The sequence below is a fragment of the Pagrus pagrus genome, assembly GCF_965226575.1.
Source record: "Pagrus pagrus genome assembly, chromosome: 10".
Taxonomy (NCBI): Eukaryota; Metazoa; Chordata; class Actinopteri; order Spariformes; family Sparidae; genus Pagrus; species Pagrus pagrus.
Window position 1 is genome coordinate 24,822,340 of NC_140194.1, and position 27,643 is coordinate 24,849,982.

Here is a 27,643-nt window from a genome sequence, read left to right on the forward strand (position 1 = left end):
TCCAGGCTGCTGCTTTGTTCGCTCACACTGAATTTGTAATGTATTCCCATTGTCAGCCAGTGCCCCTACTGTCTCATCCCTACTTTGTATAAAAAGGAATTTAACTTTATGCAAAGCTTTTATGCCCAGCATCCTCAGTCTACCTTCATTTTCATGCGGCATTAGCGTAAATGCAAAAGAAGCTTATCATGATTGCATTAAGGCTGAGTCCACTCTACAGCAGCCTGGGTCCCACCAGCCTCCTTACCTGCCTTTCCTGTCCCTCATTAGCCATCACTATCTCAATAAATGCCCCTAAACATCTTTAAAAAGTATGTTGTTAGTATATCAAACAGTCAGAACAGAAAGAGAGTGATGATGGAAGAAAGGTGTTAAGACCTTTAAACAATACCCAATGTGTTTTCTTCCCATTAGCTCTGTAGCCTTCAGCCACCCACTCATTATTATTTTAATAAAAGTGTAACCGTAATATTGCCAGCAAAATGGAAACTGATGAGTTGCAAAATAAAGAACAGTCCATTAGCGGCTGTTTCGGTTCTCATTAGACTCATTTATTTGTTGTGTTTCTTCACCTGTTATGAGGCAAACCGAATTAGTCATGATGCAACCATGTATAATACAACAAATCAACACAACAAGTCATTTCAAGGCAATACTGCACTTTCTAAAGCGTGGAATTTAACCATATTACTGAACTCTAATGAGCAGAGAATGGTTCGACAATCATCTGAGATAAAAGCCGCAAAAGGCATGCAACTGCTGTGTGTCACGTACTGTTCGTATACCGCACTGATCTGGAACCGCCATAGCTGTAAATCTGACTTGTTTCATAGATTGGTTTCACAGGGTACTTCTGTAAAATCAAATCACCACCACCACCACTGCTTAGGGCCGGTGGACTGATATTTGAGACGGTCAGGTTCAGCTGAAACAATGTGGATTCAGCAGGGCCTCGTCACTGCTGTGGTGTGATAGAGTTAGCCGGTGAAATTCCAGCGGTGCAGCACATGTGGTGGAGCAAAACAGTCACATTTTGCGGATGATCATTTGCACCTGCAAATATTACAAGACAGAACATCTTGTTTGGTGCTATCTCAGGTTGTGCTCCCACTGTTCTCACATGAAGGTGTAAATTATGTTTGGGGAATTGGAAACATCTCATAGTCAGCATGAGGTTTGTTGTGGCCAAAAATGAAAGCTTAGCGAGTTAATGGCTTCTTTTTTTCAGCCAGTTTTAATTTGAATGCACGTGTGACTGTATGAATTGGCTTCAGGCAGGCAGCCACAGGCTAGTCTCAGTACAACATATTTCCTGGCTGATAACATTGTTGTAAGCCAGACGTTTGCTCGTTCGTATTAATTGATTTTCGGAGCATTTCCTAATCAACCCTTTTCCCAGCAGACATTTTGACTTGTCAATTTCTAACATTAACGATGGCTGCATTCCATATCGATGTGCTAGTTTCAGAGCTCTGGGATCATGCGTGCTCACTCACTGACATGGCGACTTGGACACTTAAAGGATAAGTACCGTTTTTTACAACCTGGACCTTATTTCTGGCAAAAGATATGGTCATTTACTCACCCAGATAACTTTGGTGTCATTCGGCGTCGTTCGGACGAAATTAGATCCAGTGTAGCGGCGATATATCCATATAATGGGAGTAACGGGGCATCGACACACAGCCTCTATATAACACATTATCTGCCACGAAACTAGTTCATTTCATCAATATTTTGTTACGATATGCTAGCGCTATTAGCCTCTGAGTCCGGGCTCGTCTATTGTCAACATCCGGGGTCTGTAGGCTGATCTACTACCTCTGACCTGGAAGATGTCGTCTCTGAGCTGCGCGCGCACCCGCGAGAGCGCGCCTTGTTTACCTGTAGCTGCTGCTGCTAGTTTGACCCCGGATGTTGATAACGGACGAGCCCGGACTCAGAGGCTAATAGCGCTAGCATATCGTAACAAAATATTGATGAAATGAACTAGTTTCGTGGCAGATAATGCGTTATATAGAGGCTGTGTGTCGCTGCCCCGTCTCTCCCATTATATGGATATATCGCCGCTACACTGGATCTAATTTCGTCCGAACGACGCCGAATGACACCAAAGTTATCTGGGTGAGTAAATGACCATATCTTTTGCCAGAAATAAGGTCCAGGTTGTAAAAAACGGTACTTATCCTTTAATAGAATGAAACCATCCCTAACGTTATCGGTCACACCTGTGCTTTCGCTGCTATGACAAGTCAAAATGCCTGCTGGGAAAAGGGTCTATTGCTTTAAGAGATAAGATAAGATGTACATTAATGTCCGAGAGGGGAAATTTGTTCTCGACTCCGTTCTGCACTTGCACAGAGCGTAAAAAACAGCTGTACATACTCACATTGCAAGGGACGAGATCAACATCTCAACAACACACACTGATTTGAGTGTCAACATTGATACATGTTTAGAGCCCTCCAACAGCAGAAGGAACATGGCTTGTCCTTGGCATGTATGCTACTCCATGCTTTAGTCTTGAGATAGTCTTGTTAGGGACAAAAACAGCTAGAAGACGAGACTATACTGATTTTATAAGAATATGTCAAATGACTGGATGCTTCGGTGTGTGAATTGGCAACTGCTTGCTGGCATATTCGCCACAAAATATTTCCAAGATGAGATTTATAAGATCATTCACTCCTCACCTTATTCTAGACAAGTGATTACACTAAATGACTCTTTAATGAGCCGTAAACAGAGATCTAGGACTCTTATTTGTCATCATCATTTTGCATCATCACAGGCAGGTGGAGAGTCACTGCTGTCTGCCTGGAGCCCCAGGGAGTTGCAAAGTGCTGTGGGGACTGTTTTTTTTATTTCGTTTTATTAATATTTTACTGTTCTGTCCCTAAAGTATAGTGTATAACCTTTTAACAAACCCAGCGCCAAGGGCAATAGTCCCATGGAGTTGAAAGTGGGTGTTCTGCAGCTCCCTTCTACTTCTCCAGCTGCGAGAACATGCTGTTGATTGTGCGACACACTGCCAGGGCACGGCCCATGCGCACTTCCGTCTTGTCAATAGCGTTGGACACAGTGAGGTTCAGGTTGTGCCCAAAGCAGCTTAATCACGGCCAGCGCATAGGTAATGAATAGCCACTTTTATGTGACACCCACTGTTGGTCATGAGACAGGACAATTTACCCTCTTTCTAATGTCCATTCATGCAAAGCTTCCTGCAAGGCATCAGCCAAGTGGCAGCAGTGGTGTGGTCTTCCGGCAAAAAGCTTGTTTGCAGGCATTTGGATTCCAGGGTCCATTTTGTGTTGATGAAATGTGAAGTCAGTGACATGTGCGGGGCCTTTTTGTGCCTGACCACATGTCTGCTGTGAGGGAAAAGTGTTGTGCAGGTGAGATGACCCACTGCAGCTCATTGCAGCTACTGTCTGCTGCGATATTATAAATTCACGTTTCGTAATTGATGAATGTGGGCACTGCTGCGAGTCCAGCGGGACAAAATCCACCCTGTTCTTATCAGTGCACTGTTCAGCACCACTGTTAAAATACTTGAAATATGGCTGTAAATCCCTCAAGTTCACTCGTATAATAAAAGAAAAGTAGGGCAAATAGAGCCGCTGTTGTCATATTAAGCTGAGTTTTGTCACATTAAAGCTGCTCTGAGCAGTTCATGGCTTGGTCCAGGAAACGGTCTCTTCCCAGTAGAAGAAAAAGTATTTGTGACCTCTGACCTCCTAGCAGCTCAGTAGGGGAGGAGTGTTCATCACTCTCAGTCTCTTCAGTAGTTAGATCACACATATGTTCACACCTGTCTCACTCTTATATGACTCACAAACTTAGTCGCACAACGTTAGAGACACACAAACAGCCACTCATTATTCATTTGAATTCCTTAGGCAGAAAGATGTCTGATGTGTTTAATTGGCCACCAGGGAGCTATTGGCCAGAGCACTCTCTGTTTTTCTCTCTCTTTCCATCTTTTCCATCTCTCTCTATCTTTGTTTCATACTCTTCTCCCTCCCCTCGCACGCAGCGTTCAGTCTGCCCCCTTCCCTCTCTTTGACTGCTGATTGAACCCCGATCTCGCTGAAAACAAAGACTCTTAATTCAGACTCAGCGCTGACAATACTCTTCTCGACAGAATATAATGAATTTCAATCGCTTGATTTAAATGCTTGACATCAAAAATTAATTTCCTGGGGGTATTTCTCTTTGACTTCCCAATTTAAATATGTCACTTGACACAAAATATTGGAACTGTTCCAATATTATAATCTGCAAAGTAATTTTGCAGTCGCAGCCTGACATCCACTGACACATGAACACATTAGACTGCTGTTGCTTCAAGATGTTTTCATGTCCGATGAGGTAAATTGAAAATCTCTCTCCAATATCCAAGCAGATCCTTTGAGAGAGAGGTCAGGGTTGCTCTTGGGGATTTTTAAAGGCTTTGCTCAATGATGCCTGGGCACTGTGCACACTCAAAACTAAAACCACTCGCCTGCTTGTGAGGGTCACTGTTTGTGATGCTCAGGATGGTTCCAGAAACCTCATGGACAATAATAAGGAAATGATGCCTCTCTGCCAAGTAATTACTAACAGTAATTACTTAATGTCAGCAAAGGGCAGCGCTATTTTAGCTGACTTTAATCTCGGTGAACAAAATTTTACCTAATGAAGCGCACAGTGTGACCCCCCCCCCCCCCGTAAGAAAATGTCATTGACAGTGTTGTTGCTGTGCGTCCTTGCCACTTTTTAATTTCTCGTGGTGGGAACAGGCTGCTCCTGCGAACCTCTTAGGTTGTTCCTCAATATGCAAATTCCCATCTGGTGTGATTATCTCTTTGAGTCTTTGTCAGCCTCTGAGACCTCTGGGAAAACTGTCATCCATGTTTTCATCTCCAGTGCAAAAAAGTTTCAGACAACTTTTGTTAACCTCTGTAGACTTGAATTAAGCAACTCTAGTGAACTGTATAATATATTCTGATTTTAAAGTATCCGTAAAAAGTTTCCAAAGAGTCAGAATGTGTCAGGATGAATTTTAGGGAATGGGCTTAAAATGATGCAAATAACATCAAGAATATTTATCTAAACTGTTGAATTCAGTATAATGAAGGTTGTTATAGTTGACTAAAACTAAACTAAAGCTAGATGCTTCTTAAAAGAGAGGATTTATTCAGGGACTTTTGTTTTAGACAGCATTAGTTTTAGCTTTGTTTATCTAATAAACTGGCAACTGTGTATGTGACAGAAATAGTGTGACATTTATCTGAGTATTAGGGATCCAGTCTTACAGAGGCACTGTGTTGATTTCTTTCAGATCAGGAGACTTAAATCTGAGTGACCTTTTTAGGACCCTGGCTAATTATAGCCATGCCGACAGCTCCAATCTAAGAAATAGCACTCAGCAATTGCAGAGCTTCAAATTATTCAAAATCATGCTGCCGGGATCTTGGTAACGACAAAATAAGAGACCACATACACCCATCACACATCCTATCTGACTTAAACGGGCTTGTGTAAAATAGAGTTTATTTAAAGAGGTCATATTATGCTAATTTTCAGGTTCATACTTTTATTTGGGGGTCCTAGTAGAACAGGTTTACATACTTGCATTTTCTATAAAAACATTAATTTTCCTTATATGGTGCATTGCTGCAGCACCCCTTTTCACACTGTGTCTTGAAAGCTCTGTTTTAGCTACAGAGTAAGACATCTCGCATCTGTTCAATCTTTGATGCGAGTTGCACATGTGTATTACTCAACAGGATGTAGCCAATCAGAGGCAGAGTAGGGCGGGTCATGCCAAGCAAAGGTAGTGTGATCCAAGGACGTTATAATTGATCCAAGATATCGGCGCTACAGCTGGTGAGCATGACTGCGGTACAGCCTTATATATTTTATTATATAAACAGTATATATATATAAAAATATATATTTATATAACGCCTGTTTCATAGTGACAAACATATGTTACGGAAGAAAAGGCTCGACTCCAAACCAGGTGTTTCAGGTAGTGCAGGAGCAGTGTTATCTGTGGGAGAGAGTAACTCACTTTGGACTTTGGGCTTTTCCACTTTACAGACCTTTAACATGCACAATAATGCTACATTATAGGGGTGTGACGATACTCTCAGCTCACGAGACGAGACACGATGTTGTGTTCACGAGAACGAGACGAGACGAGATTTTAAGAAAACTACAATGACAAAATATATGACTGGACCAACAGACTTTTATTTAATCGAGTTGCACATGCATTTTGAAATGTTTTGGCCTGTTAGTGTTTTCTTTTAATTCTTAGTGTTTTCTTCACAGGTGCAGTTGTTGATTTGAGTACCGAGCTGTGGTGGTGCTGTATATGTCTCTGCATCGTGCAGTTAGCCTACTTGTAAAGGACACCAACATAGTGCATGTTGGTTTTTATTTACTATGTATTATTTTAGATATTTTAGTTTGACACTTCCTGTTAAACGGATGTATTTTATTTTGAAAGGGTTTGGTAAACGGAAAAGGAGCGAATGGACAGTAAATTGATTGAGAAAGGTAAACAAGCATTACATGGATATAAGGACATTCACGGATAAAGGAAAATAACTACGGTGTTGAACTAAACTACAAGAGTGATTTATTAGCCCAGCCCATACTTCAGACCACCTCCAGTAAAAGCTTCATTCATTTTAACTGGCGCTACACTACTATTTGCAACACACACACAGTAACTTTGACGAGTGGTTAACAACACCGTCGGGGAAACTCGCGATTAGCAGTGACAGCAAGCGGGCGAAGAGGGATCGGTTATCCGGCCACCCTGGCTTGCTTGAGGCACTGAATTAAATTGAACGTGTGAATCATTTGGCTCGGAGGGGCAGGTGGGCGAGGGTGTTAAAATGTAGCGCTCTGACTGGCCAAAAGCTTTTCACTCCACTTACACGCAGATTGTTGTGGCTCAGCGGCAGAATCAACTACATATATTGAACTTGCATAGAAACTGAAACCGGCAAACTGCGTGATGCAACAAAATGCAGGTCAAAAATAGAAGTTTGGATAGCTCACAAATCTCGCGAGAAAGATTTTTAATGCGACGAGAAATATCGTCGAGTTTAATCTCGCGAGATCTCGTCACACCCCTACTACATTACACAATAAAGGAAAGGTAAAAAGCATAATATGACCTTTTTATTTAAAAGCTCTTTAAATTATCTATAAATATATTAATGGAATAGTTCATTTAAAGATTTCTGACTGTGATTTGTACGTTTAGGTCTCCCACTGATTATACCTTACTTTGAATGTAAAACCTACACAACATTGAAAATGACTCTACCTGGGGATCAGAGAGGCTTTACGCTTAAATCATGAAGTTAAAGAACCTTTTGTACCTCCCTTCTTATCTCACTTGAATTGCAGTAGGTATTGATATATTTCCTCCTTTTTTTGTTTTGTACAATTGTATATGTATTTATTTGGAGTTGAGGAATAATAACACCTTAAATGAACTCATGATTAGGGTTTGGTTTTGAAAGCTAGTTTGTTTTTGTACATCCTCATACCCAGTCAACTGAATATTTCGAGTGCCAGTCACTCCCAAAACATCATAAATCACAGTTCCCACAAACAACATGACCTTTGCAGTGTACCAGTGACATTGCACATTGGACCTTCATTACAGCTCGCAGTTTGGTTAGCTTTAGGCACTAAAATTAGATGTTACTTATGTAACTTAAGTGAAGAATGTCTTGGTGGTGTAACTTTACTTTTGGTTACACACTTGGCAAGAACAGCAATCTCCTGGCTAAAAGTCCTGTGCTTGTTTGATCCGACCATCCATCCCCAACCTCCCCCTTCTGTAGTCTTGCAGCCTATACCACTGCACCTCACTTCTTCCTTTGCTGCTCTAATAATTGCTCCAGCCACTCGTGTTTTTCAGGCTTTCAGGCTGTTTTTTTTTTTTTTTTACCACAAGTAAGCTAAAATAAACACAAATAAAAAGTAGTTCTAATATTTTCTGAAAGGTCTTAGGAGCCTTTTCTCACTTTTTGAAATGAAAGCTACGTTATTACTGCTTTGAGAGCAATACAAGGAATACACAGCTTACCTTTGGCTTAATTAGGCAATTGTGCCTAAGTAGAAAGATCTGAAGCGATTAGTCGATAGTTTGAGTCATTTTCTGAGCAAAATTTAGTTAAATTTGATGGTTCCATTGTCTATCATAGGAAGATTTGCTGCTCTTTTGGTTTTATAATATTGTAAACTGAAGAGCTTTGGGTTTTGGAGTTGTGGTTAGAAAAATTATGATATCTCAAGACAGAATTATTTTAATACACCAAAACATCATCTTAAAATTATTTTGTAGATTAATCAAAAATGAAAATAACGATGTTATTGGTGGATTTCCTGCTCTTAAATTCATAACATGGTATTAACCAGCCTCACTTAATTGATATTTGTGTCATATCTAGCTGTTCCATACAGGCTCTCCTTTTATCAGAAAGCAGTTAAATTACATGCCAAAAATCCAAGAGCTGCATTTTGGATCTTAAGAAATAGGGAATAATTACAATCCACTCTGCAATCAAATGAAATGACTGCATTTTCGAGATCAGTGCTTATCACATTTAGTCTGTCAGGCCTCCATTTTGAAGCCCCACAAAATTAATGCTCTCAACCAGTAAATGAATGTGCAATTAAAATTAAAAGTAAGCTTAACTGTCAAACACGGTCAGTGATTTTAGACTCAAAGACAAATCTCTCGCACTTTATTAATAAGGAACACCAGACCAAGACGGATGTTGTCATATTCGGGATGTGACTGACATGTTTGCTAAATCGGCAGCATCACCAGTTTTTCTTCTCCTCGCTGTTTATAACCTGTCCATCTCGCACAGGCCCTTCTGTCTGAACAATGAAAATCTTCCAAACCTGAATCTTAATTGGAAACATCAGATTGTTGCTTAATGAACCAATCCTTTCAACTCTCTACATCCTACATCATAAATATTGTTGTAAAGAAAATGAATCTACAGTCAATTACGACATGTATGTTTTGCTTTAATCTAAAACACTGCACATTCATACACACTTATTTTACCAGATAGAGGGATAGAGATATGTTTCCTGGCAGCAGGTTGGATCACTCAGTCCCATGATCAAAGTCTGAGTTGATACACTGAAGACTGCAGCCTGGCTTGGACACATTATGATGAAGCCAGAAGAAAATAATGGCTCTTAAATGCAAATATTTCATCCACAAAACAGATCACCAGGACGGACAGTATGCAGAGATTTATGAGTAGGAGGAAGATGAATACTGAAACTGTATAATGGCATTTTTAACAGCAATTTTGTGCAATCACACAGGCTGTATTACAATAAACTGAACGCAGGAATGAAAGAAAAATCTCTTTCCATAGGATACCGACAGTGGGTTTCCATGACTACAGCCAAGGTGCAGAGACTTTCTGCTTGCAGTTTATAAAAATGGAGACACTTGAATTCAATGATATATAACACGTTCTCTTCTTTTCAAATTTGCTGCTCTTTGACTGTGTCTGGGATTATTTTCTGAGCATGCTATATTTAATTTCATGTTTGCATTTTCTCTCTTCTCTCTGTGTCACTATATGCTGGTCATGACTTTCTCTCAGTGCTTCTAGGTAGTGAGTAGAATGAATCAAAGCCAGGGGTGTTTGTCTCAGATACATCACAACATAGACATCAAAACTGAGCTGCTGACGAGGGTGCTTCTTTTTGTGGTTTTCTTTAAGATGAATCCAGAGAGGTCTTCTGGTCAAGACTCAAATGTAGTCATGTTTTCAGACAGGGGACATTATCAATTTCTCAGACAGTATCAAAGACAGACATTGTGACTGTAAGTAAAGCTCCCACAACATAAAACTTTAAAAAGAGCATCAACAAGTGAAGAGTTTGGCAATGAGCAAATGCATTTTATCTGCATTTATCTGCAAATGACAGGCTGCAAATTAGTCATATCAGACAATATTGTACGCTTTGTCACGTAAACATAAAACTGTGTCATTATCAAAATCATGTCCCGTGAGAGATCAAGCTAATAATAAGCCTGCTGACTGGCATTAAGCAAGCAGTTAGCAAGATAGCTACCTCAGTTGTTACCTTGTTGCCTTTCTTTTCCCACTTTAAAGAAACTCTTTATTGAATTTAATGTCTGGAGAGCAAAATGCCAGTGAAGAAGACAAAATAGAAGCTTACGGAGCTCTAGTGTCTAACTAGAGCAAGCATGATCCTTGCTGGCCAGTTAGTTTGCCAGCGAAATACCGTTCAATACCATACGAAATACTTTATTAATCCGCCAGGGGGGGATACTAAGTGTAACCATACATATATATGTAGGACAATAATAAAAAGACATGCAAGTCATCGACTTCATATCATCATCACATCAATTAACAGTGACAGTCAGTCACCAATGTTCATTAAAAACTTCGCTTCAGCCGGTACAAAAGACTTCCTGGATCTCTCAGAAGAGCGTCTCGGCATAACAAGTCTGTCACTCAGCTCACTAACACTGTACAATGGATGATCCTCATTTTGCATGACACTCTTGAGCCTCCTACCCATTCTTTGTTCCAGAACCACATCAAGTGAGTCAGGGGTCACGTCAACAATGGATCCTGCCTTCCTGATCAGTTTATTGATCTTATTCCCTCCTCTGAGCTTGAGCCACACCCCCAGCAAACAACAGCATAAAACAAGACACTGGCTAAAAATACTCTGATAAAACACATGCAGGAGTGACCTGCTGACATCAGAGGACCTGAGCTTCCTGAGGAGAAATAACAAATAATAATAAAGTACCTGTAGTTCACTAAATATCCCTGGCAGTAGCCCCCACAACCCACAAGTTTTTAGAATCAAATATTTAGCAAAGGCATATGGAAGATTTTTTCTGTACCACTATTTGGTGTGACCAGGCAGGGCTGCACATAAGGGGAAACCTTTCAGGGACCTAGCCCCTAGGGGGGCTCATGGAGGCTGGCAATAATTTTTTTTCATCCTAAATATTTGAACCAAAATAATCACCATTACTTAATAAAACAACACAAATAAGCATTTTATTTATTGCTGCTTTAGTAAAACGTTGCCCGTTTCTCCTGAAAGTGGTATGAGTCTTTTTATTTGTATGAAACGTAAAGTGCAGTCAGTCACATGACATGAGAAATTCATTGATCTAAACTAACTACTAGCTAATGTGGGAGTTAATGTCCTTGCAAGGCCAGGACCTGAACATGGGGATGCCAGAACAGAAAGGAGAAGAAAAAGACGGAGCTGGCAAGAGCTGTAGACCAAAACAGTAATTTTATGACAATCTAGGATGATGTTGATAATAGAGAAGACGCTGTGCAAGTTTTCCAAGTATGAGAGAGAGAGAGCACATGCATTTTTTTTAATATGATATGACATCGTATGATGTGATTCTGTGGGTGGACCTGTGACCAGGGGATAGAGTGATGCAGCCAGTGCAGATATGGTGCAGTGACATTTCCCCAGCAAACATACATAAGACCACATTTACCAGAGAGAAATATTATCCATAGAAGATCAAGGTCAAGAGTTTGTTTGTGTTTCTGTGCTTTAATTAAGTGTTTACAGGCAATTATGGCAATATTCTTATTTTTGTTTGCACATTTGAATCTTTTGATTTTTGTTTTGGATTCAGTGTTTCTGTCTCATCGTTCAGGCTTAGTTTGTCGAAGCTGCAGGGCGGGCGTGTGCACCATCATCAGAAAAACCAGGAGAAGTGGGTGTTGCATTACAAAAGCGTCGGACAGCAGCAGCCGTGGTATCATCCCTTTACTGTTTCTGATTTTAGCAACAGTAATGATGAGAATACACACAAGTGTGCAGACGAAAAGGAAACACAACGAGAGAAGGTGGTGGCAGAATGAGACTGTAGACTGCAGGCAGGCTGAAGGAAAGAGGCTTGTGTAACAAAAATATAGATCTAGTTATACAAAGACCATCAATTGAAACCTACATCTATTATTTACGTGGAAGTGAGGGACAGTGGAGTAAGGTGAGACACAGCAGGCGGAGGACGTGCGAGGGGAAGGTCGGAGGTATTATCGGGCAACCAAAATCTTGATTGAAATGGGAAGAGAGAGGGTTGATGGAGTGGAACAGGAAAAAATGAAAAATGAGGCAGCAAGGTTAGGAGAAAAAATGGAGGAATGCAAGAAGAGATAAATGACGGGAAATTATTACAACCTGTTTGAACCTTTTAAAAAAATCAATGAGACCATGTCCTTTTAATAGATGCCTCTGCTGCGAAAATGTGCACAGAGAGGGAACGAGGCTGGAGAGAGGCGCGCTGTGCACCTGTAACGTCGGCTTCAGTCATTCATCGTCATAAACACGCTCATGATGAGAGGAGATGTGGATGAATGAGGAGACTAGGAAATAATCAGAAACAAATGGTAACTGTAGGAGATGGAGGGAAAAGGTGGGTGGTGGTGGGGGGGAGTAGATTATGAGACGATGATGAGGAAAAGTAATTGAAAATGGTCGGCACCGCGATAACAGCTGCTAATAGCAGATGTTTCTCCTGCAGAATTTTGCTGACGCCTTATTTTAAACTGTGATAATGAGAGGAAAAGACAGGAGATGGAGAAAAATAAGACGTGAGCCGACTGAGAAGATTTGACTCATATAGGCAGGCTAATGGCAGGCTGGCAACAACATGCTCGGTGACAGCAACAGTTAAGGCGAGTAATTAAAGTAATGAAATATGGTAATTAAACTTGGAAGGGGAGTAGCACGGATACAGTGGTGTTAATATGCATCCAGACATACAGGCTGGCTTAAGCAGCTAATTGCTTTACTGGTCATCAAACATCTCCAGAGAAATAGGAACAGGGAACAGGGACCAGTGACGTATGGAGCATTCATGCGGTGTCGGAGCAATCAGAAAAGTGAGTTCTGGATGGGGAAATTGACGTTAACGCCCATGCGAGTCAGAACTCTGGAAGTCTTTGGTGCACGACTTGACAATTTTGTCGTGTCATAAACAGAAACATGGCAGACGAGATGAAATGTTCGGTCGCTTGTTTTCATGGCTTAAGTAATAGTACAGACGAAGAGTGACAGGAAACGGGGTGAGAGAGAGGATGTGATGACACATGCAGCAAAGGGCCACATGTCGGATTAAAATAGGGTCGGCTGATTGGACGAATATATCATATATTGGCGATTGGCTCAACCCATCGGCATCATCCCTGCCCCTCTCTATTCAGAAAACGGGACCATCTGAGGAGCTTGTGTCATGTCAGTGCTTGTCTAAAGGTTAGCAGTCAGTCTTGCGTTTAAACAACGGAGGGGCATTGGTGGGGGTGTGTTGCCTCAGGTACCAACACATTGCACAGCCACTTCTATTACTCAAGATAAGATTTATGGAGTTACCATGGCTATAAGTTATGTCAGGCTTTGACAACATAGGACATGCATTTTTGTGGGAGTCGTAGGGTCTTTGCATGTGACTTGTTAATGTTTCGACATTATGGAAAATATAGCGTCTTGCCAGACTCATCGTTGAAAAGGTGAAGGACCTATTCTTCATGATTACGTTGCTAATTTGTAACTGCTACACCCCTCTCTGAAAGGTTTTTTAATGTATCAGAAATTAGGATAATAAACCCTTCTTTTTTTACTTATTCATCATCTTTTAGATGCAGACCTGGGGGAGGGCAGGTTTCCAATGTCAATGATAATGAAGCTGGTGCTCGCTGTTCTGCAGCAGTGCACAGAAGTGCAGAGTTAAACTGCGGCTACGTGTGCCAGAACCACATACATTTATACACTTTTGGGTATATGGTCTGGGCTGTGGGCCAACGAGTGCCTAAAAGCCACTTGCATGTGGATGGACTCGTACTTGAGTTTGTCATTGTTCTGTTATCACGCATTCTTACCTACAGGATAAAGAGAGGAGGTGACTGAGGGTGTCATATACAGGAACACTCAACAGGAGGCAGAGTGAGAGAAAAGACTGAAATTTTCCAGCACTTTGTGAGAGCCATTGTTACAGAAAAGCAGCTGGCAGAAGGAAATTGGGCGATAATTGCTGGTTGTAAAAATGCGATGGCATCAAACTTCCTGGAATATGGCAGGACAATAGGTATGACTAAATGCAGAGAGCGACGGTAGAGGAACGTGGGGGTAGATGATTGACAGTTTAAAGTGGTGAGCTACTATTAAAGCTGGACTGAAATCAATGCAGAAGAAATGTTACCATTCAGAAGGCACTGCGTCGACAAAAAGCCAAGTTCACTTACCGAATACTGCTTCCGAGGTATGTACACCTGGACATGTGATGTCACCGGGCGTGTGTCCACGTGTTGGACTTACATCAGTCTGATCTATATTCTCCTTTTGCTCCCATTTCTTCAGTAAAAACCTGATGCGATGCATCATTTCACAGAAGACTTCAATGACAGCCATGTGGACATTATGGATAACAGCTGTTCCCATTAACAGCTGCCACAGTCAACAATTGTCTGCATTTGTCCTTGGCTTTCTCAAAAATGAAAAATGAATTCAATAAAGACTGTTCGCAGTTGCATTGGGAGCGTTTCTTATTAAGACCAAAGGGGCAGAGGCGAGCTTTATACTCAAATTAATTGTATCCCTCGGCATCAATGACATTGAAGGAATACACAATCTGAAAAGTGAACGCCTTTCCTCCAGTGTAACTGGTGGAAAAACCCAACCAAGCTTAAGTTCATATTGTATTCTGCAGCTTGTTAGGACTCGGAAGACAGCTGTAGTGATGTCACAAGCTCTGCCAGCTCTTCTTGCATGTATGTTTGTGTGCGTCTGTCTGACACTGGCTCTCCATTTTATGCCCGGGGTACGACGGTAAAGTTATGAAAAACAACCAGGACAGAAATGGAACGTATAAAGAAAGACATAGATCTTTGTTTTCTAGCACTGACCGGTGGGTCAAGGTTGGGGGCTTGTGGTTTGTGTTGCCGTAACAACCCTGCATTTTTTGCTGGCTGCCATGGCGATGCATCAGAAATAGAGTAGTGGAAAATGATCGTCGTGAGCACAAAGGAGATGCAGACAGTGTTGCAGACAGTCGTCATAATGTAAATAGATATCACATCTAATCCAAATGAGCAGGTCCAGTACATAACTAAGTCTTATTTGATTGAGAGCAACATACAGTTCAGGGGGATTTCGACTTACAATGTGACTCAAGTCAATGTTGAGACAAAGTTTTTATTTATTTTTATTTTTTTTTCATAATCATTGATTCTGGCAATTAACACTTCATGATAACCATCACTAGTAAATGCTACATTTATAGCTAATTAAACTTTAGTTTATACTTATCGGACTGGTAACAAACAATTACTTTGTACATAACAGTTAAGCAATTGTCAACATTTATAAACATCAGTTACACATTTACAATAAACAATTGCTTGTTAAATGGTTATCAAGCAATTGTTTTGTTTTAAGGCACTGACCATCATATACGGATATTTTTTGTAATTAGACCTAGCAGTGCTAACAAAGACCTTACACTGCTGCTAACCAGATGTAAACAAACCACTTGTCCACTGCTGCTGTTCTCGTTGCTGCTTCAGACGCATGCTCATTACACAAAACAACAATGGGTGTGTGCGAATTGACATGATGATGTCATTGTTTCCCAAAATGCGGTTGCTCACTCACAAATGAGACACTGTATTAAGGATTTTTATGCCATTTTAGATCATAATAGTTGCTAATTATTTTACTGTTGGTTGATCAATCCATTGACCAATATTTTCAGCCTCACCTAATAGCTTAGACAAAAGAAATTAAGCATTAACGATCGTTGCGGCCCACTTAGAGGGGCGCTGTGGCACTTCTGTGTTGTGCTGGAGGCCGATCATTAGGTCATGTTTGTGGACTCTAATGTTAGCTACCGTTGCTCTCTGTCAGTGGAGTGGACAGAGGCACTGAGACGAGACAGAAGAAGAAGAATGTGCATAAAGTCACATCCATTGGACCGTCGCAGAAAATCTGACCAGGGTCCTTCACACCGTGTGCAGTGATTTAATGAGCCCCCGATACCAAAGACAGCCTGTCAAAGGAGTCTAAAAGTTTGCCCAAAAATCTCCACATTGATTTTTCACATCTTATCCAATCCAACCTTTTTGTTGGGCTGATGATATTCAGCTAGTTGAGTCATACTTCCTCACATACAACCATATACTTTTGGGATGAAAACACAGTTTTTCTTCAACTTATACTTGAAGTTGAGTATTCTCTAGACGTGTGAATCATGCCTCAAAACAACATCAAATGTTAATAAGTCAGAAAGAAGATTAACTTCGGCCTGAGCTCATTTACATCTGTGGTCTTAATAAATACCTAGCTACATTGCAACCTGGCGGCAATTTGATGCATGATCATCTTGTACAGCTGCAGAAAACCCAGCAGCTACCAGATCTGAAAGGAGTTCATAGGGGAGGTCTGTTCCTCCGCTTCTCTTTCTGCCCCGACTCCTTCAATCTGTAACCTGTCAGTCAGCTTCAACATTTCCAATTCAGCTCGGTGACATTTTGAAATTTATTCAGTAGTTTCTTTGTCCCCGAAAGACAAACTGAGCAGGGGGGGAGTCGGAATGAAAAGAAGACTGAAACAGGACAAATGCAATTGATGCAGCTGAAAGACAAATAAAAAAAGGCTGCTGGAGACAAATAAAAGCAGAAAGAAATAAACCGTTTGAGGTGAGCCAGGTTTGGCTGAGGGGAGAGGAGAGGAAATTAGATTTAAAAAGTGGGGGAGAGGATCAAAGTGGAAAAGGACATCAGGATTAAAGTTGTCGATATGGTCAATGAGGCTAATGGCAGTAAATTACATTCTGTCTTTTATCTCTTTCTTTTTATGTCTCCACAGGTTTTCCACGGGAACAGGAAGCCGGGCTTCAGGCTGGACATGGCAGTCGAATCCCTGAACAGCACACAAACACACAGACATTTGATCATGAAATAAAAGAGTGGGTGCAGTGGTTTGTGCCTCAGGGGTCCAGATTGCACAGACATTCACACACAAACACACACACCAAAACTAGCCGTTATTGCAGCAGAAAGACAAAAGAGTAGCTGGGATCAGTTTGTGTGTGTGTAGGTGAGGTAAGCAGGTGTTTAGAGGGCATCAGGAAAACATGGGCAGGGCAGACAGCTGGCATAAAGTGGGCACTGCTTCGGTCTTGCCCTCGGATTACAGTTTGGCAGATTAGAGCTAAGCAGCAGTCACCTCAAGCTCACCAGCCTCATGAAACGTACGCTGGCGGCCAACAGGGCACACACAAACAAACACACACACAGCAGCAGCACAGCTGTAGAACACAATTAAATTAGTGCAGCTGGCAGACGGTGTGCAACCCTGGCTTAACACCATACACACATTAAATCACAAAGACGTGCACACAAATACACACTAGCTCTGGGCTTTAGGACAGCCGCTGCCCCCACCCTTCCTCCCGTCGTCCTCTCGAAGCCAGCTGGAGAGAAGATGAGATTTGGGGCTGATTGGTTTTGTCTTTTTTTCCCATCACACCCTCATCACCCTCACAACCCTCCATCCACCACTTTCGCCGTTCCTTGGTGCAGCTTCGGCTCAAGATGAACCATCATCATAAAAACCTCGTCAACGGAAGAACATCGGACAATCCACTTGCAATGCTTTGATTACTTCTCCCAAAGGAGTTTTTGTTTTATCTTTTTTACATTTTTTTCTTCTCTATGGCTGCAGAGTGGAGCAGAGAAAGGACTTCTTAACAAGTTGTTTGACTTTTTTTGTGGATTGTTGGAACGATATCAATCCGACTTGGCAGAAGCCCTCGACTGCAGAGCTGACATCTAGAAGGTGATAGCTGTGCTCTCATTGGAACAGCGTCCCGAAATCTTCTGCTACTCTCTTAGTGTGTTTGATTTTTTTTCATCTCGTTAAGATTTCATCACTCAACACAAATTTAAACTTCTTTCTCTCAACTTTTTAAACTTGGTGTCTGCGAGGGACGCCAACAAAAGAGCGCTTTAAACTTGACAGAGCCGTTACTCTCCAAAAAGCTCTCATAGCCTCTGTGACACTGGCAGACACGGACAATGGACTGAAAGGGCTGAAAGAGAAAAGGAGAGACCTTGAGAGAGCAGGTGAGATTAACCTCTAGAGAACAGCAAAAAAACAGAAGAGAGAATACTGAGCTGCAGACAGAGAAACCAAGCCGAGACGGAGAGAAGAGAGGAACAAAACAGGTATTTTTTTGGTGTAGGATTGCTCGAGACGTGATGGAACACCCTTCAGGCCAGACCTCCTCCCTTCCACCGCTCCTCCTCCCTCTCCTCCTCCTCCCGTCCTCCCTCCCTCTCTCTGCTGCTCGCAACTAGTCTGCCGGCTTTCCTTGGCTACGTCGCTTCAGAGCCACGAGAGAGACGGAGAGAGAGAGAAAGCGGAGCGCTGGAGCCGAGCTCAACATTCACACAGATGGCAGAGGAGACGAGAAGGACCTGCTGCATGCATCCACGCAGTGCGCTGGATTCCACCGAGGATGAACGCTGCAATTGATGCAAAAAAAGAGGGAGGGAAAAGAGAAAGGTGGACATAAAGACAGTGGAAGCCAGAGAAGGGGAAGTTAGAAAGTAAAGAGGGAGGGAATGAACAAAGGATAGAAAGGTGGGAAAAACAGAGAATGATCCAGGCTGAAGGAGAGATCACCTCTCATCGATAGCAAAGGACTTTCGGAGCGGTCAGGCTGCAGCTGTGTGTAATTCAGCCGCAACTCCAGCCTGTGTTTGTGTGTCTGTGTGTGTGGAGACATTTCTGTGTGTCAGAGGAACACAAAGCTGTAAAGGAGAGAGAAAGAGAGAATCCAGCGGGAGACGGGGAGAAAGCGTAGGAGCATCGCTGGCGCGCAGCTTGACTGTGAGACAAATTGACTCTGACACATTGACTTCCATCTGTGCGTGTGTGCGTGCGCGTGTTTTTACTAGTCGGATATAGTGGGTGATCTCGTGCTATACCGGGAGTCGTCCCAGTCACATTGACCGGGCCTTGGTGCTTGCTGCGTGGAGGTGACAGCGGCGGGGGAAGAGGTGGTAGAGGTGGGCTGGGGACAGTGGCAGGCCTAGGGGTGGGGGCATGGCCATGGGGGGGCCGCATCCCCTCCGCCACCCTGCACCGGGACAGGAGGTGGGGCTGGGGGTCCTGGGGCGGGGGTCCATTCAGAGGAGCTCCCAGACTCTCCGAGCTCAGGCCCTGGCTGAGCGCAGGGTCCACGGGGGCAGCAGGAGGTGGAGGTAGTGCTGCGGGAGGAGGCGGGGCGGAGAAAGGAGGCAGAGTGAGATGTTCGCGCAGAGTCTGGGTTCTCCTCGGCTCGCTGACTCTCATCTTTCTCACCTCGCTCTTCTTCTCTGTCTCGCTCCGTGGGGGCGTCGGCTTCAACTACTTGGAGCCGCCGGGGTGGGAGGAGTCGAGGCGGGTGAAGCTAGTGCCCAGCTACGTTGGTGCACACAAGTTATCACCACCTGACACCCAGCAGCAAAAGACATGTGCCTGTCCACGCTGTGTCGGAGACCCCGGTGTCTCTGATTGGTTCGATGAGAACTACGACCCGGATATCTCACCTGTGTGGACCAGAGACAACGTGCAGCTGCCTTCTGATGTCTACTACTGGTGGGTGGTAAGTAACCATATTATTTACACTTTCATGAAGCCTGAAAACAGGGGGACCTGCTAGCCATGTTGTTTTTGCCATTAATGCATTATGTCACTCCAAAGTTTACAGAGTTTTAGTGGGTTTACCTCGCAATATTAGCAACTTTTGCACACTAATGTGACAACTTTGAGACCATGGTTATTAGAACAATGTCTTGGAAGGGTCTTGGATAATTGGACACCATTGCTGAAAAAAACAGCATTTGAAATCTGGAAAGGACCCAGCTTTCATTAGCTGTCTACTTAGCGTGGCTGCAGTGTAATCGTTTGGGGCAACTACGACAGTCTAAGTTACATTCACTTAAAGTGCTTGCTGTTGCCACTCAGGCTGAATTTGCTATTCTAAGATTCGCAAACATTACAGAGATAGACATTTTTATTAAAGAGTAAGATCCTTTTTATAACCAGAAACAAGACTCGTACACGGAGGAGTCTCTGTATTTCCTCTAGCTAAACTCCAAATTCCTCTCTTCAACATTTCCACTGATGTTTTCCTGCAACCACTCACATTTCGCAATTCCCAAAGCTAACCTTGACGTTTTTGCACTTTGTACTGTTTTTGTACAAATTAAGCAAACGTACACTATATAACATCTTGAGTAGCTTAAGACAGAGCCAAGTTAGCTGCCTCCCCCTACTTTACGCTAAGCTGAGTCCTTTCTTAATCACTATACTCAACATCCAAACATCTTCTCTCATCCGATTAATTTACCAAAGTGGTGTTGCACTCAAAAACTGTGGGGGGCGCCAAATTGCACAAAATGCCAATTTCTACATAATGTTGCTTTAAGGAAAGGATGGCATTATCTCAAGCACATGTACAGTACAGTTCAACCAAACAGTTCATGTCCATGTTTAGTAAAATGTTCCATTAAGTTTGTGACTCAGTGTGTCTTAATATATCTCATATAGTTACAGTTATAGTTACGCAGTTACACTCATGTATAAAAGTATCTTATTATTATGTAAGTGGGTGAAGATGTTTACATTTAGGTCAGTTAAAGGCACTATGTGTAGATTTTTTTATATGATCATAGCATCTTTTAAATAATTTTGATGGCTTACATTTGTGTTTGTAGATAAATAACAGTAACAAGCCCGATGGAAATGGGTCAAGTCTTTGTGTAGCTTTCAATCGTTTCATCTCAGTGTCCCTGGGGTTTGGACCCTTTGGATGAAGGGGGGGATCAGAGTCACCATATACAAACATTTCAAATTCTACACATTAGCTTTAACTTAACATTAAATACTGTTCTTGTTTACATGATTTAATTTCTCATTAGGAATAAAACTCTTTCACAGGTCACCCAGACATATAGTGAACCTGCAGACTTTTTTCAGTTTTGATATCCCCACCTTCATTAAATTCATTAAAAACACACAAACACTCTGCTACTGCTACTACTGTTTTTACAGTGCATGCAGCAGCAACTTCAAATACTTGCCATTTGTGTGTATGGCACCGAGGGGGACAGTCAGTTGCATGGGAGTTTACTAGGACATCAACATATGGGGAGTAATACAACATAATCACAGATGTGTCCACATCTTTCCTCATCCTCCCTTGTCATTGGGCCAACCAATCCCCTCTTACAAGTAGTACATGCTCCTCTTGCATCCCTGCCAGTCATGTGTCATGGTTGAACAACATGGATGGTCGCTGAGCTTTTTCTTAAACCACCACTGAGTAATGTCTGAAAAAGTGAAATGAACAGTAGCTGGTCTGGAGTCCTGGTTCAGAGCTGCAGCCTCAATCCAGCTCTAAAATGGCAGAAAACTGCAAACACAGGCCAACAGCTGCCAAGTCATTAGGTCACACTGCTACAGGGAGGTGATGAACTAGTGGGGAGGCAGAAGGTAAAAATAAATGATGGGAATAAAAGAGAGACAGGGGTTGGATAGGGAAGACGTGAAGATGATCACGTAGAGCAAAGCAAAGAAAGGGGAAACATGGACAGTAGGATAATGGGTGTGGTGAAATTACAGAAGAGAGGAGTAAGGAATGAAAGAGATTTGCAAATAAATCAGAGAAATGGAGAGGGGAAGGAGGACTGAAAAAAGGGATGGGAAGAAAGGAAGAATATTGAACATCTGGAAGAAAACAATGAAATAAATGAGAGAATAAAAGAATAGTTACATGTACAAGTATTTACAAGTACACGCACAACCCAAGGATATTTTATATTTTGATGTTTTTCTGTTATTCTGCGCCACACAGAACATCACATCCAATAGCATGGAGTAGCGTGGCACACACACGTTGCCCTGCTTTCAAATATACTGAACACAACTCTCAACCAGATGTTTAGTGCCTTTAGTGTAAGAATTGGCCACCTGTTGAATTCATACTCAACACAAAAAGGAGGCAGGATATCATCAGAGTAACCGCTAACTGCTGCTAATTAGTTAGTTAGTAAGCTCAGTTAGCAGTGAAGTTAGCAGTGGAGCACCTGGGGACTGTTTGTGCCTACATCACTAGCGCTTTGGACTGGGACAGGCTTCGGATACTGGTTAGCATGCTACCTTCTGTTGATATCTCCTTAACATAATACATATGTACATACATATGTCTTAACTTTTAGTCCACTTTTGATAGTTTTCAACTAAAATTCTTACATATAGCACCTTTAATGATATGTTTTTTAATGGAAATCTGGTGGAAAGATTCTGGAATATTTTGGAAAGCTTTTGGACAAAATGGCAACACTGCTGGAGAAACCAGCAGCAGAAGGGGAAGAGCATCTCGGAAAGCTTGTTTTTGGGAAGACCAGTAAATCATTCTGCCCTAAAGGATGGTACCTGTCCACCTTTATAGGAATAAATAGACCATACATTCTTAAATTATTTAGAGAACCAGGCGTTTATTTGGCCCATCAGATGCAGGCCTTTGTTTCTAATTTCCTGTTCTCTACTTAATACAAACTCAAAACATCCTCCACGCTACATGTTGTCATTATAATGTATCAGTAACGCAAGAGTCACGTCAGGCGTTCCACTTTACCTTTTCACATTAAAAGTCTTTGGACCTTCCTTTCATAGGTAGGCTTTTAGTATGAAAAAACATCAGGAAGGATCAAGTTTTGTCCACAGTAAATTTACCATGTGAGCTGTTGTCGTTACCCAGCCCGAATTAGTGACAATGGTCCTTTATTTTGATCGTGTTGGCCATGCCCCAACTATTATCTAAATATCTGCTTTTGATTCTACTCCAAATACTGTGTCTAAAGTACCTATAGAATACTGAGTGTTTTTGTGCGTTCTGGTCGGCAGATGTCCACTACAGAGGATCAATAAACACATTTTAACCTGACCTGGTTTGATGGATGGCTGGGTGGGTGGAGATGAAAAGAGAACAGAAAGAGGAATGGTCAGAAACCTCAGGAGGGATAATGCACCGGCCTCTACATGTGTTTCTAACCATGATACGGCACGGCAGAATTAAAGGTTGCTTCGTGGTGAGAAGTAGCCGTGTAAGTGTTCGCAAATGACTTGCTTGTCTCTCCTCTGAGGGAAATTCTGGTTTTTACGTTGAGAGTGGATGTAACAAAACAAAATTGTGAAATAACCTCTCCGCTTTGCCCTTTTTTCCCATCACTTTACTTGCTTCTATAACCCTGCATCCAATCAACCATTGTTAGGAAGGAAGGAAAACAAAAATGATTGCTTGTATGCATGATTGGAGTATATGCTCTTCAATCAATTCTAATGTGTTATTATGCACTCCTGCCTCAGGAGGGGAAGGACTAAATGAATGAATTGAATGAAAGGAACATTTTGAAGAATGATTTGCTGCACAGGACTTCAATTATTTAGTTTTGCGAGCCTTTTTTTAGATTTAGGATTATAAACACGCCATCCATCTTGGTTGATTAAGGGACTTGATGTGTTACTCGTCTTTTTGATTCACTCAGAAAAATCCCTGTTGGTGATTTTTGATGAATAATCTGTATGATATGCAGAGCTGAAACAGAAAACAGGCTTGAATTGAGCTTTGGTCATTGGTTTGGAAAGATGGAGTACAGGGGCCACATTTATAAGATAGACTTGTGATCAGTTTTGATTTTAAGTATGTCTCAAGCAGAAAACCACGTGTATGTACTGATTTTTAAGTATTGCCGTTTGGGACACATATGGTCTAAGCCTGGGGTGAACTTTGTATGAGCTTTATGAACAATGTGCGGCACCTTCACACTCCCGAGCTGCATGTTTGACTTTGTTTGTTAACACATTATTTAGTCCACCGGATAATACATGTGGCCTCGCTTCAGGCTCCGCTGCATCGCTGTGATCTTATCCTCCAAAAAGTCAGATTTTCTCTCTTGCTATATTTTATGACTACAGTAAACCCTCATTTGTGATCTATAGGTCAGCCACAGGTTTGTAAGTTACAAATGGGAGTCTTAGAATCTGCTTTGGCAAGATTTTTCATGCTCAGCATCTTTTATGAATTAAAATGAAGCGTGTTAAAATTGATTTTAAGACTATGGTCAAGTATAAATCTAAGAGCATATTTATAAATGAGACCCCAGGATTTGGTTGCAATAGATATTTGTGAATCCTTCACTTATTTTGAAAGTCTTTTCTGCATCCCTAACTAGTGATTAGCTAAAAGGGTTTCAACCATTAAAACTTAAGGAGCATCACAGCTATTAAAGGGGCCCTGTGAAGATTTGGAGTAGAAATTCAAACTCAGAATTTTAATATTTAAAATATTAATGAGGTAAGTAAACTCAAAAATATAAATTTGTTTCCATAACTGAATAAACAAGCTGTTCTCAGAGGAAAATAAGGTCCCAGAACACTGTTTGAAGCTAGAAAGGTGGCAGGGTCCGCCACATATAAACAGTGTCAAACAGTATGAAATAAACTTAGTTAATTCTGTTTATTCAGTCATGAAAACAAAGAGAGTTTGTTTATTCAGTTTGTTTAGGCTTAAAAATCAGTCAATAAAGATATGTCTCTTCTGATTAAGAAAAAACTACACAGTGTAGCATTAATTACTTACTAAATACTTGTAATATTGAAAATCAGTCAAGTCGAATCAAACAGGAAACCACTGTAGCATCATGAGCTGTAACATCATGTTAAAAAATAACAGTTTCAGACATCCAAGAGATAAATTACACTCAACAGACAAGTGTAAGTATGAGTCTGGTTTGTTTATACACACTTTTTGATCAGTTGTTGACCGTATTATCTCTGTTTGTCTTCAGTCTCATTAGCAAGCTACAGTAACGTTAGTTTTATAATTTGGTCCATTTAGCGCGGCAGCAGTCACGCCTGTTTAAATGTTTAGTTGCAGCTAATCTCTGTACAAGAAATTCTTGTGTGGTGCAACTCTTGTCAGTCGAGTGAGGCGTGAATCTCCACACTTGTAATTATAGGCCGAGTTTGAACTTCACACAGCTGCTGCAAAATTAGTTTAAGTGAAAAAGATAAGTTGTACTTATACTTAAAAGTTGGTGCCAGGAAGCTTATACTTTAGGAGTCAGAGGACAGCTGAGAGGAAGGAAGCGAGACTGCATTTGGCATGGCTGCAACAAACATCTGCCAAAAATGAGTAGCCCCTGAACAACAGTGGTGCGGCGAGCCAAGCTGGCTCTGGCATCACGCGGGGAGTCAGACACAGAAGAAGCCCGTGGATGGAGGGATCAAGGAGAATGGATAAACAGAGGGAAGGAGTAAGAGAGAGGGACCAGCATGAGAAACAAAGTCAGAGAGCGTAAAAGATAGATTTAGTGGTCTCTGATCAGCACTGATGAGCCGCGTGGTGCACGGGCGTCCCAGAGAGAGGAAGAGATGAAGAAAGACAAGAGGAGGAGGAGAAACAAAGAGGGAGCAGGGGAAATTAAAGAGGAGGAATTAGACATGAAGGCAAGGAGACCACTGGAGAGGATGTGTGAATGAAATCGTAAGTGAATGAGATCTGTGTTGGGAAAAGAGAATTAAGGCCAATGGTGGGTGAAAAGGATGTGGTGACAAAGGCATGTGAAAATGAGGACTGCTGTGTGGGAGAGGAGAAGAAAGAGGAGGGAAAGATGGCTATGGAGAGGAACGTCCATGTGGTGGCTGCCAGTATCCTCACAGGACTTGAATGTGTGTGCAGGTGATCACTTGCTCTTTTTACACATGAATGCACATCTGCCTGCATGTTTTGACAGATGCTGACAGATTCCTTGTTTAACTCAAGCAACTTCTTTTTGTCAGCTGCTGCTAGTATGTGTCATCATTCTCTTAGCATCCCACAAGGAGGCATTTCAAAACCATAATCCATGAACAAAAACACCACGCTTCACATTTAACTGAACAGCCACAGCAGAAATATATATTTTTAATCTTGACTGTGAACGGTATTTCATGCTTCTAAGAACTGAAGCGCTCTGTCAGTCGACAGTGACTGGCGACTGCCTCAGAAAGGACTAAAAGAGGTTTTGCCTCCTTGTTCACACTGGCCATGAGAAGATCACTTCCTAATGAAGTTCTGATGTGAATGATGCACGACTAACTTTATTCTGTACAGAAGTATATTCCAAAGGTTATCTGAAGCAAATATGAAGCTTCAGCTTTCTGAGTTGATCAAATCTGATGGGTTTCTTCTAAAGTTACAGCTGTTTTAGTCTTAAAGTCCCTCTAACATTTAAAATCAATCTTTATTATGTTTTTTAGCTAGTTAATAAATGGAGGGTTGAAAAGTAAAATAAAAAAATTCAAAGATCCAAAATAAGCTGTGAGAAAAATGACCAGTAAAACCAGATACCACACCATGCCATGCTAATATAGATACATATACAGATTCTCAGATTGTATAATGTTCCCCATGTTTACCATCGTTGTTTTGTGCTAACATGCTACTATTTGCTAAATACCAATAAACACAGGGTTGGGAATGTCATCAGTTCATCAGGTATAAACCAAAATACGGAACAAAGTAAAATCAGGTCAATACCACGAGAGTTTACACCAGCAGGCTACATTTGTGTGAACATATTAAATATCTGTTGGAGGATAGATTGTCATCATCTACTCACCCTCATGCTGATGGAAAGTCAGGTGAGGTTTGTAGTCCACAGAACATTGTGGAGCTTCACAGTAAAACAGTATCGTCAGTGTAATCCAAGTCTCAAGAAGCCCCGAGATCTCAAATGGATTTGAAAAGATGTTATTTACACCCACGACGTGCGGTCGAGCTCCTGCACCCACTTCAGACGGGGTGTGTGCTTTTAGATTAGCTGCTACAGTGAAGACTTCAGCTTTCAAAAGGGTGTTGTATGTTATATGTATATTGTATATACGATACAAAAATGTTTTTTACTTGGAAAACTAAAAGCTTCCCATTCACTGTGTTACTTAACCGTCAAGTCTTTGATAGTCAGGTACTTAAAGGCCAACTCATCTCCCGTATCTTCTTCTTTCACTTCTCATATTTCCTTCAACTCCATTTACATCTTGCCTTCTTTGAACTGCCCTGCGTCATTTTGCCTCCTTCTTATCTTTTAATTTTTCCATCCTCTATTTATTCGGTGACAGACCGTGTACAAGAAAACTTGCCTGGAAAGACACAAAAAAAACCTTCAGCACACGCCCATGTTTAGGTGTAATAAACGATTCATGTGCCGACAACCAGATCCAAGCAGGATGTTAAAAGCTGAAATATTTGAAGGGAGTGAGAAGTTTACGAGGTGTTTGGACTCTCCTGCACTTCTTGCTTTCTTTTTGACATTTTCCATCCCTTCCTCCACTGCCATCTGTTTCTTTTTTTTTTTTTTTGCTTTTTTATTATTCAGCTTTTTTTGACATGTGGACAGCAATGTGTCTGCTCCTCTGAACCACAGCTCGCCCAGTCTGACTGCGTCCTGTCAGTCTGACACATGGCTGTTACCTGGGAACACTGACG

General features: G+C 41.6%; 1 protein-coding gene and 1 long non-coding RNA gene across 2 annotated transcripts in view; both read left to right on the forward strand.

The window, feature by feature from the left end:
* The window catches only part of LOC311263860, a 38,055-nt gene extending 21,007 nt beyond the window's left edge, over window positions 1-17,048 (forward strand). Inside the window, exon 2 of the long non-coding RNA XR_014623406.1 lies at window positions 16,930-17,048. This is a non-coding gene — a long non-coding RNA (uncharacterized lncRNA). The remainder of the gene's footprint in view (window positions 1-16,929) is intronic.
* Window positions 17,049-18,323: 1,275 nt separating this feature from the next.
* st3gal2 (ST3 beta-galactoside alpha-2,3-sialyltransferase 2) overlaps window positions 18,324-27,643 on the forward strand; it is a gene marked incomplete at its 5' end in the record, with an annotated part of 20,785 nt that continues 11,465 nt past the window's right edge. Inside the window, 3 exons of the mRNA XM_084363156.1 lie at window positions 18,324-18,339; window positions 19,107-19,714; window positions 24,115-24,125. Of these exons, the coding sequence (XP_084219282.1) occupies window positions 18,324-18,339; window positions 19,107-19,714; window positions 24,115-24,125 (635 nt within the window). The remainder of the gene's footprint in view (window positions 18,340-19,106; window positions 19,715-24,114; window positions 24,126-27,643) is intronic.